General features: G+C 42.4%; 1 protein-coding gene across 1 annotated transcript; it reads right to left on the bottom strand.

The window, feature by feature from the left end:
- Positions 1 to 831: 831 nt before the first annotated feature.
- Positions 832 to 18,357, bottom strand: LOC141238554 (transmembrane protein 220-like). Its single transcript, XM_073668453.1, has 6 exons — positions 18,155 to 18,357; positions 17,760 to 17,789; positions 13,143 to 13,203; positions 12,939 to 13,053; positions 12,800 to 12,859; positions 832 to 1,274 (listed from the first exon to the last, which is right to left on the bottom strand). The coding sequence occupies exons 1-6, from the start codon at positions 18,251 to 18,253 to the stop codon at positions 1,142 to 1,144; spliced, it is 498 nt and encodes a 165-aa protein (XP_073524554.1). The 5' UTR covers positions 18,254 to 18,357; the 3' UTR covers positions 832 to 1,141.
- Positions 18,358 to 18,432: the final 75 nt, after the last annotated feature.

Here is an 18,432-nt window from a genome sequence, read left to right as displayed (position 1 = left end):
GTGCTTCTGCTGGTCCTGTGTGTGCTTCTGCTGGTCCTGTGTGTGCTTCTGCTGGTCCTGTGTGTGCTTCTGCTGGTCCTGTGTGTGCTTCTGCTGGTCCTGTGTGTGCTTCTGCTGGTCCTGTGTGTGCTTCTGCTGGTCCTGTGTGTGCTTCTGCTGGTCCTGTGTGTGCTTCTGCTGGTCCTGTGTGTGCTTCTGCTGGTACTGTGTGTGCTTCTGCTGGTACTGTGTGTGCTTCTGCTGGTACTGTGTGTGCTTCTGCTTGTACTGCGTGTGCTTCTGCTGGTACTGTGTGCGCTACTGCCGGTACTGTGTGCGCTACTGCCGGTACTATGGCTCGTACTGTGTGCGCTTCCGCTGGTCCTGTGTGTGCTTCTGCTGGTCCTGTGTGTGCTTCTGCTGGTCCTGTGTGTGCTTCTGCTGGTCCTGTGTGTGCTTCTGCTGGTCCTGTGTGTGCTTCTGCTGGTCCTGTGTGTGCTTCTGCTGGTCCTGTGTGTGCTTCTGCTGGTCCTGTGTGTGCTTCTGCTTGTACTGCGTGTGCTTCTGCTGGTCCTGTGTGTGCTTCTGCTGGTCCTGTGTGTGCTTCTGCTGGTCCTGTGTGTGCTTCTGCTGGTCCTGTGTGTGCTTCTGCTTGTACTGAGTGTGCTTCTGCTGGTACTGTGTGTGCCTAACTCCGCCCCTTCCTCCTGAACTTCCTGCTGCACTGTCACAGGGATTAGAGGAGAAGAAAAAATGGCTGTCTCCTGAGAGAAGTAAACGACCCATAACCTGCCGTGATAAGGAACAAAACAGGAGCAAGAAAGATAAATCCACGACTGTATGTTCAGTCAATTCTTTTATCCTTTGGTTGGATTACTGGTTACTGCGCCTTTAAGAAATGGACATAACAGCAATAAACGCGTATCTTCTGCTTCGGCTCCTTGTAGAGTAACCGAACCCGCCATAAACCGCCACATGGTCCCAGAAATGTGCTGACGGGTGGGAGCCCGTCCCAAAGTGTCCTCATCACAAGAGACGTATGGAGGGAGGACCAAAGACATCAGGTGCAAAGTCAGGACTCATGAATGGTCACACTGTCACCGGAGACTCCATGCTAAGGCTAGCTCCATCAACAGACGCATGAAAACCGCCACTCCGCATCTCATAGGACCGTCTTACAGTGTTGAGGCCAAGATGTCCTTATCTCCTTGTCAACGTAGATGTAGATCCAAACCAGGAACGGAAAAACCGAGACCGAGACGGCCACAAGTAATCTCAATCCACCGACCGCGGCTCTGGAAGGACCAGCAAAAATTATTATACACAGGGGGCAGTATTATAGGAGTTATATTCTTGTACATAGGAGCAGTATTATAGTAGTTATATTCTTGTACATAGGAGCAGTATTATAGTAGTTATATTCTTGTACATAGGAGCAGTATTATAGTAGTTATATTCTTGTACATAAGGAGCAGTATTATAGTAGTTATATTCTTGTACATAGGGAGCAGTATTATAGTAGTTATATTCTTGTACATAGGGAGCAGTATTATAGTAGTTATATTCTTGTACATAGGGAGCAGTATTATAGGAGTTATATTCTTGTACATAGGAGCAGTATTATAGTAGTTATATTCTTGTACATAGGGAGCAGTAATAGAGTAGTTATATTCTTGTACATAGGGAGCAGTATTATAGTAGTTATATTCTTGTACATAGGAGCAGTATTATAGCAGTTATATTCTTGTAGATAGGAGCAGTATTATAGTAGTTATATTCTTGTACATAGGGGGCAGTATTATAGTAGTTATATTCTTGTACTTAGGAGCAGTATTATAGTAGTTATATTCTTGTACATAGGGAGCAGTATTATAGGAGTTATATTCTTGTACATAGGAGCAGTATTATAGTAGTTTTATTCTTGTACATAGGGGGCAGTATTATAGTTTTTATATTCTTGTACATAGGGGCAGTATTATAGTAGTTATATTCTTGTACATAGGAGCAGTATTATAGTAGTTATATTCTTGTACATAGGGGGCAGTATTATAGTTTTTATATTCTTGTACATAGGGGCAGTATTATAGTAGTTATATTCTTGTACATAGGAGCAGTATTATAGTAGTTATATTCTTGTACATAGGGGCAGTATTATAGCAGTTATATTCTTGTACATAGGGACAGTATTATAGTAGTTATATTCTTGTACATAGGGAGCAGTATTATAGGAGTTATATTCTTGTACATAGGAGCAGTATTATAATAGATATATTCTTGCACATAAGGAGCAGTATTATAGGAGTTATATTCTTGTACATAGGAGCAGTATTATAGTAGATATATTCTTGTACATAGGGAGCAGTATTATAGGAGTTATATTCTTGTACATAGGAGCAGTATTATAGTAGTTATATTCTTGTACATAGGGGGCAGTATTATAGTAGTTATATTCTTGTACATAGGGGCAGTATTACAGTAGTTATATTCTTGTACATAGGGGCAGTATTACAGTAGTTATATTCTTGTACATAGGGGGCAGTATTATAGTAGTTATATTCTTGTACATAGGGGGCAGTATTATAGTAGTTATATTCTTGTACATAGGAAGCAGTATTATAGTAGTTATATTCTTGTACATAGGAGCAGTATTATAGTAGTTATATTCTTGTACATAGGGGACAGTATTATAGTACTTATATTCTTGTACATAGGGGGCAGTATTACAGTAGTTATATTCTTGTACATAGGGGCAGTATTACAGTAGTTATATTCTTGTACATAGGGGGCAGTATTATAGTAGTTATATTCTTGTACATAGGGGGCAGTATTATAGTAGTTATATTCTTGTACATAGGAAGCAGTATTATAGTAGTTATATTCTTGTACATAGGGGACAGTATTATAGTAGTTATATTCCTGTACATAGGAGCAGTATTATAGTAGTTATATTCTTGTACATAGGGGCAGTATTATAGTAGTTATATTCTTGCACATAGGGAGCAGTATTATAGTAGTTATATTCTTGTACATAGGGGGCAGTATTATAGTAGTTATATTCTTGTACATAGGAGCAGTATTATAGTAGTTATATTCTTGTACATAGGGGGCAGTATTATAGTAGTTATATTCTTGTACATAGGGGGCAGTATTATAGTAGTTATATTCTTCTACATAGGAGCAGTATTATAGTAGTTATATTCTTGTACATAGGGGGCAGTATTATAGTAGTTATATTCTTGTACATAGGAGCAGTATTATAGCAGTTATATTCTTGTACATAGGAGCAGTATTATAGCAGTTATATTCTTGTACATAGGGGGCAGTATTATAGTAGTTATATTCTTGTATATAGGAGCAGTATTATAGTAGATATATTCTTGTACATAGGGGGCAGTATTATAGTAGTTATATTCTTGTACATAGGAGCAGTATTATAGTAGTTATATTCTTGTACATAGGGGGCAGTATTATAGTAGTTATATTCTTGTATATAGGAGCAGTATTATAGTAGATATATTCTTGTACATAGGGGGCAGTATTATAGTAGTTATATTCTTGTACATAGGAGCAGTATTATAGTAGTTATATTCTTGTACATAGGGGGCAGTATTATAGTAGTTATATTCTTGTACACAGGAGCAGTATTATAGTAGTTATATTCTTGTACATAGGAGCAGTATTATAGTAGTTATATTCTTGTATATAGGGGCAGTATTATAGTAGTTATATTCTTGTACATAGGGAGCAGTATTATAGTAGTTATATTCTTGTACATAGGGGGCAGTATTATAGTAGTTATATTCTTGTACATAGGAGCAGTATTATAGCAGTTATATTCTTGTACATAGGAGCAGTATTATAGTAGTTATATTCTTGTACATAGGGGGCAGTATTATAGTAGTTATATTCTTGTATATAGGAGCAGTATTATAGTAGATATATTCTTGTACATAGGGGGCAGTATTATAGTAGTTATATTCTTGTACATAGGAGCAGTATTATAGTAGTTATATTCTTGTACATAGGGGGCAGTATTATAGTAGTTATATTCTTGTACATAGGAGCAGTATTATAGTAGTTATATTCTTGTACATAGGGGGCAGTATTATAGTAGTTATATTCTTGTACATAGGGGGCAGTATTATAGTAGTTATATTCTTGTACATAGGAGCAGTATTATAGTAGTTATATTCTTGTACATAGGGGGCAGTATTATAGTAGTTATATTCTTGTACATAGGGGGCAGTATTATAGTAGTTATATTCTTGTACATAGGAGCAGTATTATAGTAGTTATATTCTTGTACATAGGAGCAGTATTATAGTAGTTATATTCTTGTACATAGGGAGCAGTATTATAGGAGTTATATTCTTGTACATAGGAGCAGTATTATAGTAGTTTTATTCTTGTACATAGGGGGCAGTATTATAGTAGTTATATTCTTGTATATAGGAGCAGTATTATAGTAGATATATTCTTGTACATAGGGGGCAGTATTATAGTAGTTATATTCTTGTACATAGGAGCAGTATTATAGTAGTTATATTCTTGTACATAGGGGGCAGTATTATAGTAGTTATATTCTTGTATATAGGAGCAGTATTATAGTAGATATATTCTTGTACATAGGGGGCAGTATTATAGTAGTTATATTCTTGTACATAGGAGCAGTATTATAGTAGTTATATTCTTGTACATAGGGGGCAGTATTATAGTAGTTATATTCTTGTACACAGGAGCAGTATTATAGTAGTTATATTCTTGTACATAGGAGCAGTATTATAGTAGTTATATTCTTGTATATAGGGGCAGTATTATAGTAGTTATATTCTTGTACATAGGGAGCAGTATTATAGTAGTTATATTCTTGTACATAGGGGGCAGTATTATAGTAGTTATATTCTTGTACATAGGAGCAGTATTATAGCAGTTATATTCTTGTACATAGGAGCAGTATTATAGTAGTTATATTCTTGTACATAGGGGGCAGTATTATAGTAGTTATATTCTTGTATATAGGAGCAGTATTATAGTAGATATATTCTTGTACATAGGGGGCAGTATTATAGTAGTTATATTCTTGTACATAGGAGCAGTATTATAGTAGTTATATTCTTGTACATAGGGGGCAGTATTATAGTAGTTATATTCTTGTACATAGGAGCAGTATTATAGTAGTTATATTCTTGTACATAGGGGGCAGTATTATAGTAGTTATATTCTTGTACATAGGGGGCAGTATTATAGTAGTTATATTCTTGTACATAGGAGCAGTATTATAGTAGTTATATTCTTGTACATAGGGGGCAGTATTATAGTAGTTATATTCTTGTACATAGGAGCAGTATTATAGTAGTTATATTCTTGTACATAGGGGCAGTATTATAGTAGTTATATTCTTGTACATAGGGGCAGTATTATAGTAGATATATTCTTGTACATAGGGGGCAGTATTATAGTAGTTATATTCTTGTACATAGGAGCAGTATTATAGTAGTTATATTCTTGTACATAGGAGCAGTATTATAGTAGTTATATTCTTGTACATAGGGAGCAGTATTATAGGAGTTATATTCTTGTACATAGGAGCAGTATTATAGTAGTTTTATTCTTGTACATAGGGGGCAGTATTATAGTAGTTATATTCTTGTACATAGGAGCAGTATTATAGTAGTTATATTCTTGTACATAGGGAGCAGTATTACAGGAGTTATATTCTTGTACATAGGAGCAGTATTATAGTAGTTATATTCTTGTACATAGGGGGCAGTATTATAGTAGTTATATTCTTGTACATAGGAGCAGTATTATAGTAGTTATATTCTTGTACATAGGAGCAGTATTATAGCAGTTATATTCTTGTAGATAGGAGCAGTATTAAAGTAGTTATATTCTTGTACATAGGGGGCAGTATTATAGTAGTTATATTCTTGTACATAGGGAGCAGTATTATAGGAGTTATATTCTTGTACATAGGAGCAGTATTATAGTAGTTATATTCTTGTACATAGGGAGCAGTATTATAGGAGTTATATTCTTGTACATAGGAGCAGTATTATAGTAGTTATATTCTTGTACATAGGGAGCAGTATTATAGGAGTTATATTCTTGTACATAGGAGCAGTATTATAGTAGTTATATTCTTGTACATAGGGAGCAGTATTATAGGAGTTATATTCTTGTACATAGGAGCAGTATTATAGTAGTTTTATTCTTGTACATAGGGGGCAGTATTATAGTTTTTATATTCTTGTACATAGGGGCAGTATTATAGTAGTTATATTCTTGTACATAGGAGCAGTATTATAGTAGTTATATTCTTGTACATAGGGGCAGTATTATAGCAGTTATATTCTTGTACATAGGGACAGTATTATAGTAGTTATATTCTTGTACATAGGAGCAGTATTATAGTAGTTATATTCTTGTACATAGGGGCAGTATTATAGCAGTTATATTCTTGTACATAGGGACAGTATTATAGTAGTTATATTCTTGTACATAGGGAGCAATATTATAGGAGTTATATTCTTGTACATAGGAGCAGTATTATAATAGATATATTCTTGTACATAAGGAGCAGTATTATAGGAGTTATATTCTTGTACATAGGAGCAGTATTATAGTAGTTATATTCTTGTACATAGGGGGCAGTATTATAGTAGTCATATTCTTGTATATAGGGGGCAGTATTATAGTAGTTATATTCTTGTACATAGGGGACAGTATTATAGTAGTTATATTCTTGTACATAGGGGGCAGTATTATAGTAGTTATATTCTTGTACACAGGAGCAGTATTATAGTAGTTATATTCTTGTACATAGGAGCAGTATTATAGTAATTATATTCCTGTACATAGGGGCAGTATTATAGTAGTTATATTCTTGTATATAGGGGGCAGTATTATAGTAGTTATATTCTTGTACATAGGGGGCAGTATTATAGTAGTTATATTCTTGTACATAGGAGCAGTATTATAGTATATTCTTGTACATAGGGGCAGTATTATAGTTGTGTTATTCTTCTATATAGGAGCAGTATTATAGTAGTTATATTCCTGTACATAGGAGCAGTATTATAGTAGTTATATTCCTGTACATAGGAGCAGTATTATAGTAGTTATATTCTTGTACATAGGAGCAGTATTATAGTAGTTATATTCTTGTACATAGGGGGCAGTATTATAGTAGTTATATTGTTGTATATAGGGGGCAGTATTATAGTAGTTCTATTCTTGTACATAGGGGGCAGTATTATAGTAGTTATATTCTTGTACATAGGGGGCAGTATTATAGTAGTTATCTTCTTGTACATAGGGGGCAGTATTATAGTAGTTATCTTCTTGTACATAGGAGCAGTATTATAGTAGTTATCTTCTTGTACATAGGAGCAGTATTATAGTAGTTATATTCTTGTACATAGGGGGCAGTATTATAGTAGTTATATTCTTGTACATAGGAGCAGTATTATAGTAGTTATATTCTTGTACATAGGAGCAGTATTATAGTAGTTATATTCTTGTACATAGGGACAGTATTATAGTAGTTATATTCTTGTACATAGGAGCAGTATTATAGTAGTTATATTCTTGTACATAGGGGGCAGTATTATAGCAGTTATATTCTTGTACATAGGGGGCAGTATTATAGTAGTTATATTCTTGTACATAGGAGCAGTATTATAGTATATTCTTGTACATAGGGGCAGTATTATAGTAGTTATATTCTTGTACATAGGGAGCAGTATTATAGTAGTTATATTCTTGTACATAGGAGCAGTATTATAGTATATTCTTGTACATAGGGGCAGTATTATAGTAGTTATATTCTTGTACATAGGAGCAGTATTATAGTAGTTATATTCCTTTACATAGGAGCAGTATTATAGTAGTTATATTCCTGTACATAGGAGCAGTATTATAGTAGTTATATTCTTGTACATAGGAGCAGTATTATAGTAGTTATATTCTTGTACATAGAGGGCAGTATTATAGTAGTTATATTCTTGTACATAGGGGCAGTATTATAGTAGTTATATTCTTGTACATAGGAGCAGTATTATAGTAGTTATATTCCTGTACACAGGGGGCGGTATTATATATTATAGTAGTTATATTCTCGTACATAGGGGCAGTATTATAGTAGTTATATTCTTGTACATAGGAGCAGTATTATAGTAGTTATATTCTTGTACATAGGGGCAGTATTATAGTAGTTATATTCTTGTACATAGGGGGCAGTATTATAGCAGTTATATTCTTGTACATAGGGGGCAGTATTATAGCAGTTATATTCTTGTACATAGGGGGCAGTATTATAGCAGTTATATTCTTGTACATAGGAGCAGTATTATAGTAGTTATATTCTTGTACATAGGGGCAGTATTATAGTAGTTATATTCTTGTACATAGGGGCAGTATTATAGTAGTTATATTCTTGTACATAGGGGCAGTATTATAGTAGTTATATCCCTGTACAAAGGGGGCAGTATTATAGTAGTTATATTCTTGTACATAGGAGCAGTATTATAGTAGTTATATTCCTGTACATAGGGGGCAGTATTATAGTAGTTATATTCTTGTACATAGGAGGCAGTATTATAGTAGTTATATTCTTGTACATAGGAGGCAGTATTATAGTAGTTATATTCTTGTACATAGGGGGCAGTATTATAGTAGTTATATTCTTGTACATAGGAGCAGTATTATAGTAGTTATATTCTTGTACATAGGAGCAGTATTATAGTAGTTATATTCTTGTATATAGGGAGCAGTATTATAGTAGTTATATTCTTGTACATACGAGCAGTATTATAGTAGTTATATTCTTGTACATAGGAACAGTATTATAGTAGTTATATTCTTGTACATAGGGGCAGTATTATAGTAGTTATATTCTTGTACATAGGGGGCAGTATTATAGTAGTTATATTCTTGTACATAGGAGGCAGTATTATAGTAGTTATATTCTTGTACATAGGAGGCAGTATTATAGTAGTTATATTCTTGTACATAGGGGGCAGTATTATAGTAGTTATATTCTTGTACATAGGAGCAGTATTATAGTAGTTATATTCTTGTACATAGGAGCAGTATTATAGTAGTTATATTCTTGTACATAGGGGCAGTATTATAGTAGTTATATTCTTGTACATAGGGGCAGTATTATAGTAGTTATATTCTTGTACATAGGGGCAGAATTATAGTAGTTATATTCTTGTACATAGGGGCAGTATTATAGTAGTTATATTCTTGTACATAGGAGCAGTATTATAGTAGGTATATTCTTGTACATAGGGGGCGCAGTATTATAGTAGTTATATTCCTGTACATAGGAGCAGTATTATAGTAGTTATATTCTTGTATATAGGAGTAGTATTATAGTAGTTATATTCTTGTACATAGGGGGCAGTATTATAGTAGTTATATTCCTGTACATAGGGGCAGTATTATAGTAGTTATATTCTTGTATATAGGGGCAGTATTATAGTAGTTATATTCTTGTACATAGGGGCAGTATTATAGTAGTTATATTGTACACAGGGGGCAGTATTATAGTAGTTATATTCTTCTATATAGGAGCAGTGTTATAGTAGTTATATTCCTGTACATAGGGGGCAGTATTATAGCAGTTATATTCTTGTACATAGGAGCAGTATTATAGTAGTTATATTCCTGTACATAGGAGCAGTATTATAGTAGTTATATTCTTGTACATAGGGGGCAGTATTATAGTAGTTATATTCTTGTATATAGGGGCAGTATTATAGTAGTTATATTCTTGTACATAGGGAGCAGTATTATAGTAGTTATATTTTTGTACATAGGGGGAAGTATTATAGTAGTTATATTCTTGTACATAGGGGCAGTATTATAGTAGTTATATTCTTGTACATAGGGAGCAGTATTATAGTAGTTATATTCTTGTACATAGGGGGCAGTATTATAGTAGTTATATTCTTGTACATAGGAGCAGTATTATAGTAGTTATATTCTTGTACATAGAGGGCAGTATTATAGTAGTTATATTCTTGTACATAGGGGCAGTATTATAGTAGTTATATTCTTGTACATAGGAGCAGTATTATAGTAGTTATATTCCTGTACACAGGGGGCGGTATTATATATTATAGTAGTTATATTCTTGTACATAGGGGCAGTATTATAGTAGTTATATTCTTGTACATAGGGGCAGTATTATAGTAGTTATATTCTTGTACATAGGGGCAGTATTATAGTAGTTATATTCTTGTACATAGGGAGCAGTATTATAGTAATATTCTTGTACATAGGGAGCAGTATTATAGTAGTTATATTCTTGTACATAGGGGGCAGTATTATAGTAGTTATATTCTTGTACACAGGAGCAGTATTATAGTAGTTATATCCTTGTACATAGGAGCAGTATTATAGTAGTTATATTCCTGTACATAGGGGCAGTATTATAGTAGTTATATTCTTGTATATAGGGGGCAGTATTATAGTAGTTATATTCTTGTACATAGGGGGCAGTATTATAGTAGTTATATTCTTGTACATAGGGGCAGTATTATAGTAGTTATATTCTTGTACATAGGAGCAGTATTATAGTAGTTATCTTCTTGTACATAGGAGCAGTATTATAGTAGTTATATTCTTGTATATAGGGGGCAGTATTATAGTAGTTATATTCTTGTACATAGGGGGCAGTATTATAGTAGTTATATTCTTGTATATAGGGGGCAGTATTATAGTAGTTATATTCTTGTACATAGGGGGCAGTATTATAGTAGTTATATTCTTGTATATAGGGGGCAGTATTATAGTAGTTATATTCTTGTACATAGGGGGCAGTATTATAGTAGTTATATTCTTGTACATAGGAGCAGTATTATAGTAGTTATCTTCTTGTACATAGGAGCAGTATTATAGTAGTTATATTCTTGTACATAGGAGCAGTATTATAGTAGTTATATTCTTGTACATAGGGGGCAGTATTATAGTAGTTATATTCTTGTACATAGGGACAGTATTATAGTAGTTATATTCTTGTACATAGGAGCAGTATTATAGTAGTTATATTCTTGTATATAGGGAGCAGTATTATAGTAGTTATATTCTTGTACATAGGAGCAGTATTATAGTATATTCTTGTACATAGGGGCAGTATTATAGTTGTGTTATTCTTCTATATAGGAGCAGTATTATAGTAGTTATATTCCTGTACATAGGAGCAGTATTATAGTAGTTATATTCCTGTACATAGGAGCAGTATTATAGTAGTTATATTCTTGTACATAGGAGCAGTATTATAGTAGTTATATTCTTGTATATAGGGGGCAGTATTATAGTAGTTATATTCTTGTACATAGGGGGCAGTATTATAGTATATTCTTGTACATAGGGGCAGTATTATAGTAGTTATCTTCTTGTACATAGGAGCAGTATTATAGTATATTCTTGTACATAGGGGCAGTATTATAGTAGTTATCTTCTTGTACATAGGAGCAGTATTATAGTAGTTATATTCTTGTATATAGGGAGCAGTATTATAGTAGTTACATTCTTGTACATAGTGAGCAGTATTTTAGTAGTTATATTCTTGTACATAGGAGCAGTATTATAGTAGTTATATTCTTGTACATAGAGGGCAGTATTCTAGTAGTTATATTCTTGTACATAGGAGCAGTATTATAGTAGTTATATTCTTGTACATAGGAGCAGTATTATAGTATATTCTTGTACATAGGGGCAGTATTATAGTAGTTATCTTCTTGTACATAGGGAGCAGTATTATAGTAGTTATATTCTTGTACATAGGGAGCAGTATTTTAGTAGTTATATTTTTGTACATAGGGGGAAGTATTATAGTAGTTATATTGTTGTACATAGGAGCAGTATTATAGTAGTTATATTCTTGTACATAGAGGGCAGTATTATAGTAGTTATATTCTTGTACATAGGGGCAGTATTATAGTAGTTATATTCTTGTACATAGGAGCAGTATTATAGTAGTTATATTCCTGTACACAGGGGGCGGTATTATATATTATAGTAGTTATATTCTTGTACATAGGGGCAGTATTATAGTAGTTATATTCTTGTACATAGGAGCAGTATTATAGTAGTTATATTCTTGTACATAGGGGCAGTATTATAGTAGTTATATTCCTGTACACAGGGGGCGGTATTATATATTATAGTAGTTATATTCTCGTACATAGGGGCAGTATTATAGTAGTTATATTCTTGTACATAGGGGCAGTATTATAGTAGTTATATTCTTGTACATAGGAGCAGTATTATAGTAGTTATATTCCTGTACACAGGGGGCGGTATTATATATTATAGTAGTTATATTCTCGTACATAGGGGCAGTATTATAGTAGTTATATTCTTGTACATAGGAGCAGTATTATAGTAGTTATATTCCTGTACACAGGGGGCGGTATTATATATTATAGTAGTTATATTCTCGTACATAGGGGCAGTATTATAGTAGTTATATTCTTGTACATAGGAGCAGTATTATAGTAGTTATATTCTTGTACATAGGGGCAGTATTATAGTAGTTATATTCTTGTACATAGGAGCAGTATTATAGCAGTTATATTCTTGTACATAGGAGCAGTATTATAGTAGTTATATTCTTGTACATAGGGGCAGTATTATAGTAGTTATATTCTTGTACATAGGGGCAGTATTATAGTAGTTATATTCTTGTACACAGGGGGCGGTATTATATATTATAGCAGTTATATTCTTGCACATAAGGGCGGTATTATTTATTATAGTAGTTATATACTTTTATACAGAGGACATGTCTGATTTGCAGCGGTACCTGGCAGAATTCTTACAGAGGAGCATCCACCCTGCGATGATCACTAATCCTGACAGTTCCCTGGGAGATAATTTGTGAACAGTCAGCGTTGCCTTCATCATGGATGTGACGTGCCGCCATCTTTTTGTGTTGTTCTTACCTCCCTTCCTCCTCATGTAATATGTTTCTTATATTACCGGACAGCAGCAGATAAGAAGCTCCGATCATACAGCCGGCGCCATGTAGTGCGGACAGCGTCCTCCAGATGATGTGACCTATGAGGTGACATATAATGGACGCCGGTGAAGTATAGGATACCGGAGGCGGCGGTGAGCAGGACGCGGTGTTATCCCCGAGGACTCACCCGTTATATCTGGATTTATGCTGAGGAGGAATACCAGGGCGGCGGGGATTACATAGATTACCTGCAGACGACACAGAATGAGGAGAACACCCCAAAAATACCATAAGAAACCCTCAGCTGCTGTACAGCTGGGTGACACAACATGGCCGCCACCGCTCCATATAGGAAGCACCATGGCGATATCTTCTCTACGTACATATAAGAGAGCGACATGGAGAGTGGGGCCGTCAGTCCCCAGAATACTACTGCAATGAGGAGATGGTGGCCGGCCTGATGTAAGCCGCAGGAGCCGACCCCGCAGAACATCGTGCAGAGGCCAAAACTGTGAGGCATCCATTATGCTTCATTTACCCAGAATCTGGGGGTTCAGGACACAGGAAGAGCAGCCATAGTGCCCATACACCTCAGGACAGAGAGTGGTCGGCCGACGACTGCTGCAGCCATGCACATCTCCAGACAAGCCCATGCACATCTCCAGACAAGCCCATGCACATCTCCAGACAAGCCCATGCACATCTCCAGACAAGCCCATGCACATCTCCTGACAAGCCCATGCACATCTCCTGACAAGCCCAGACTCCTCCGTCCCTCCTCCTCCTCCCACCAGACTCCTCCGTCCCTCCTCCTCCTCCCACCAGACTCCTCCGTCCCTCCTCCTCCTCCCACCAGACTCCTCCGTCCCTCCTCCCACCAGACTCCTCCGTCCCTCCTCCCACCAGACTCCTCCGTCCCTCCTCCCACCAGACTCCTCCGTCCCTCCTCCCACCAGACTCCTCCGTCCCTCCTCCCACCAGACTCCTCCGTCCCTCCTCCTCCTCCCACCAGACTCCTCCGTCCCTCCTCCTCCTCCCACCAGACTCCTCCGTCCCTCCTCCTCCTCCCACCAGACTCCTCCGTCCCTCCTCCTCCTCCCACCAGACTCCTCCGTCCCTCCTCCTCCTCCCACCAGACTCCTCCGTCCCTCCTCCTCCTCCCACCAGACTCCTCCGTCCCTCCTCCTCCTCCCACCAGACTCCTCCGTCCCTCCTCCTCCTCCCTCCAGACTCCTCCGTCCCTCCTCCTCCTCCCTCCAGACTCCTCCGTCCCTCCTCCTCCCTCCAGACTCCTCCCTCCAGACTCCTCCCTCCAGACTCCTCCCTCCAGACTCCTCCCTCCAGACTCCTCCCTCCAGACTCCTCCTCCTCCCTCCAGACTCCTCCGTCCCTCCTCCTCCCCCCTCCAGACTCCTCCGTCCCTCCTCCTCCCCCCTCCAGACTCCTCCGTCCCTCCTCCTCCCCCCTCCAGACTCCTCCGTCCCTCCTCCTCCCCCCTCCAGACTCCTCCGTCCCTCCTCCTCCCCCCTCCAGACTCCTCCGTCCCTCCTCCTCCCTCCAGACTCCTCCATCCCTCCTCCTCCCCCCTCCAGACTCCTCCGTCCCTCCTCCTCCTCGCTCCAGACTCCTCCGTCCCTCCTCCTCCTCCCTCCAGACTCCTCCGTCCCTGCTCCTCCTCGCTCCAGACTCCTCCGTCCCTCCAGACTCCTCCCTCCAGACTCCTCCGTCCCTCCTCTTCCGTCCCTCCTCCTCCTCCCTCCAGACTCCTCCGTCCCTCCTCCTCCTCCCTCCAGACTCCTCAGGCCCTCCTCCTCCTCCTCCCACCAGACTCCTCCGTCCCTCCTCCTCCTCCCCCCACCAGACTCCTCCGTCCCTCCTCCTCCTCCCCCCACCAGACTCCTCCGTCCCTCCTCCTCCTCCCACCAGACTCCTCCGTCCCTCCTCCTCCTCCCACCAGACTCCTCTGTCCCTCCTCCTCCTCCCTCCAGACTCCTCCGTCCCTCCAGACTCCCTACAGACTCCTCCTCCGTCCCTCCTCCTCCTCCGTCCCTCCTCCTCCCTCCCGACTCCTCCGTCCCTCCTCCTCCTCCGTCCCTCCTCCTCCCTCCAGACTCCTCCGTCCCTCCAGACTCCTCCGTCCCTCCAGACTCCTCCGTCCCTCCTCCTCCTCCCACCAGACTCCTCCGTCCCTCCTCCTCCTCCCACCAGACTCCTCTGTCCCTCCTCCTCCTCCCTCCAGACTCCTCCGTCCCTCCAGACTCCTCCTCCGTCCCTCCTCCTCCTCCGTCCCTCCTCCTCCCTCCCTCCAGACTCCTCCGTCCCTCCTCCTCCTCCGTCCCTCCTCCGTCCCTCCAGAGTCCTCCGTCCCTCCAGACTCCTCCGTCCCTCCAGACTCCTCCGTCCCTCCTCCTCCTCCCTCCAGACTCCTCCGTCCCTCCTCCTCCCTCCAGACTCCTCCGTCCCTCCTCCTCCCTCCAGACTCCTCCGTCCCTCCTCCTCCCTCCAGACTCCTCCTCCCTCCAGACTCCTCCGTCCCTCCTCCTCCTCCCTCCAGACTCCTCCGTCCCTCCAGACTCCTCCGTCCCTCCAGACTCCTCCGTCCCTCCTCCTCCTCCCTCCAGACTCCTCCGTCCCTCCAGACTCCTCCGTCCCTCCAGACTCCTCCCTCCAGACTCCTCCGTCCCTCCTCCTCCTCCCTCCAGACTCCTCCGTCCCTCCAGACTCCTCCGTCCCTCCTCCTCCTCCCTCCAGACTCCCTCCAGACTCCTCCTCCGTCCCTCCTCCTCCGTCCCTCCTCCTCCCTCCCTCCAGACTCCTCCGTCCCTCCTCCTCCTCCGTCCCTCCTCCGTCCCTCCAGAGTCCTCCGTCCCTCCAGACTCCTCCGTCCCTCCAGACTCCTCCGTCCCTCCTCCTCCTCCCTCCAGACTCCTCCGTCCCTCCTCCTCCCTCCAGACTCCTCCGTCCCTCCTCCTCCCTCCAGACTCCTCCTCCCTCCAGACTCCTCCTCCCTCCAGACTCCTCCGTCCCTCCTCCTCCTCCCTCCAGACTCCTCCGTCCCTCCTCCTCCTCCCTCCAGACTCCTCCGTCCCTCCTCCTCCTCCCTCCAGACTCCTCCGTCCCTCCAGACTCCTCCGTCCCTCCTCCTCCTCCCTCCAGACTCCTCCGTCCCTCCAGACTCCTCCGTCCCTCCAGACTCCTCCGTCCCTCCAGACTCCTCCCTCCAGACTCCTCCGTCCCTCCTCCTCCTCCCTCCAGACTCCTCCGTCCCTCCAGACTCCTCCGTCCCTCCTCCTCCTCCCTCCAGACTCCTCCGTCCCTCCAGACTCCTCCGTCCCTCCTCCCACCAGACTCCTCCGTCCCTCCTCCTCCTCCTCCCACCAGACTCCTCCGTCCCTCCTCCTCCTCCTCCCACCAGACTCCTCCGTCCCTCCTCCTCCTCCTCCCACCAGACTCCTCCGTCCCTCCTCCTCCTCCTCCCACCAGACTCCTCCGTCCCTCCTCCTCCTCCTCCCACCAGACTCCTCCGTCCCTCCTCCTCCTCCCACCAGACTCCTCCGTCACTCCTCCTCCTCCCACCAGACTCCTCCGTCACTCCTCCTCCTCCCACCAGACTCCTCCGTCCCTCCTCCTCCTCCCACCAGACTCCTCCGTCCCTCCTCCTCCTCCCACCAGACTCCTCCGTCCCTCCTCCTCCTCCCACCAGACTCCTCCGTCCCTCCTCCTCCTCCCACCAGACTCCTCCGTCCCTCCTCCTCCTCCCACCAGACTCCTCTGTCCCTCCTCCTCCCTCCCTCCAGACTCCTCCGTCCCTCCTCCTCCCTCCCTCCAGACTCCTCCGTCCCTCCTCCTCCTCCGTCCCTCCTCCTCCCTGCAGACTCCTCCCTCCCTCCAGACTCCTCCCTCCTCCTCCCTCCTCCCTCCCTCCTCCTCCCTCCTCCCTCCCTCCCTCCTCCCTCCTCCTCCCTCCTCCCTCCCTCCCTCCTCCTCCCTCCCTCCTCCTCCTCCTCCTCCTCCTCCTCCCTCCCTCCTCCTCCTCCCTCCAGACTCCTCCTCCTCCCTCCAGACTCCTCCTCCTCCCTCCAGACTCCTCCTCCTCCCTCCAGACTCCTCCTCCTCCCTCCAGACTCCTCCCTCCAGACTCCTCCGTCCCTCCTCCTCCCTCCAGACTCCTCCGTCCCTCCTCCTCCCTCCAGACTCCTCCGTCCCTCCTCCTCCGTCCCTCCTCCTCCTCCGTCCCTCCTCCTCCGTCCCTCCTCCTCCTCCGTCCCTCCTCCTCCGTCCCTCCTCCTCCTCCGTCCCTCCAGACTCCTCCCTCCCTCCAGACTCCTCCCTCCCTCCTCCTCCTCCCTCCAGACTCCTCCTCCTCCCTCCAGACTCCTCCTCCTCCCTCCAGACTCCTCCCTCCCTCCAGACTCCTCCCTCCCTCCTCCTCCTCCCTCCAGACTCCTCCTCCTCCCTCCAGACTCCTCCTCCTCCCTCCAGACTCCTCCTCCTCCCTCCAGACTCCTCCGTCCCTCGTCCTCCCTCCAGACTCCTCCTCCCTCCAGACTCCTCCGTCCCTCCTCCTCCCTCCAGACTCCTCGGTCCCTCCTCCTCCTCCTCCCTCCAGACTCCTCGGTCCCTCCTCCTCCTCCCTCCAGACTCCTCGGTCCCTCCTCCTCCTCCTCCCTCCAGACTCCTCCGTCCCTCCTCCTCCTCCCTCCAGACTCCTCTGTCCCCCTCCCTCCTGTGGAGCAGGAGTTAACCCTTTGTGTCTGTGTGGCAGTGACGGTGTCAGGGGCTCGCACTTCGCTCAGTTACTCACAATCCAGATCTCGGCGTCGGGATCATTGATCTGTAAGAAAACAGAACATGAAAATGGGAGAAAACTGCTTCCAGCATTGTATCAGCATCATTGCATAAATCTTCTGTGCTGCTGGGACCCTGCTCCTTCCACCCTCTGTCACCTCCCATAGATCAGCACACTCCTCTCCTGAAATACTCTGTGCTGCTGGGGAATCTGCTCATCCCACTATGTAATTCTCAGCCTGTGACCTCCCATAGATCAGCACACTCCTCTCCTGAAATACTCTGTGCTGCTGGGGAATCTGCTCCTCCCACTATGTAATTCTCAGCCTGTGACCTCCCATAGATCAGCACACTCCTCTCCTGAAATCCTCTGTGCTGCTGTGCCCCCAGAAGGCGCAGGGTTACACTTACTTGCACATAAGCCGCCAGAGTGAAGAATGCAGCCATGCAGCCATTGCAGAGTCTCCATAGCGCCTGCTGGTACTGGGGGCTGGGGGCCGCTCCCTCCATGCTCTGGGGGTCTCTCTCAGTCCTCTGTGTGGACCCTGGGACACTTCCTGTTGTTGGGAGAGCTCCGCCCACATCTTAACCCTTCCCTGACTGCTTCTTATTTGCTACAATGTATCAGTTTCACAGAATTTCCATGGGCCTCGTGACGTCATCACATTTTAAAATGATGTCATAAAAAC

Source organism: Phyllobates terribilis, unplaced genomic scaffold (assembly GCF_046119375.1).
Source record: "Phyllobates terribilis strain yellow unplaced genomic scaffold, ASM4611937v1 Scaffold_761__1_contigs__length_706479, whole genome shotgun sequence".
Lineage (NCBI taxonomy): Eukaryota > Metazoa > Chordata > Amphibia > Anura > Dendrobatidae > Phyllobates > Phyllobates terribilis.
Note: the sequence above shows the minus strand (reverse complement) of the source record. Positions and strands in the feature narration are given on the sequence as shown.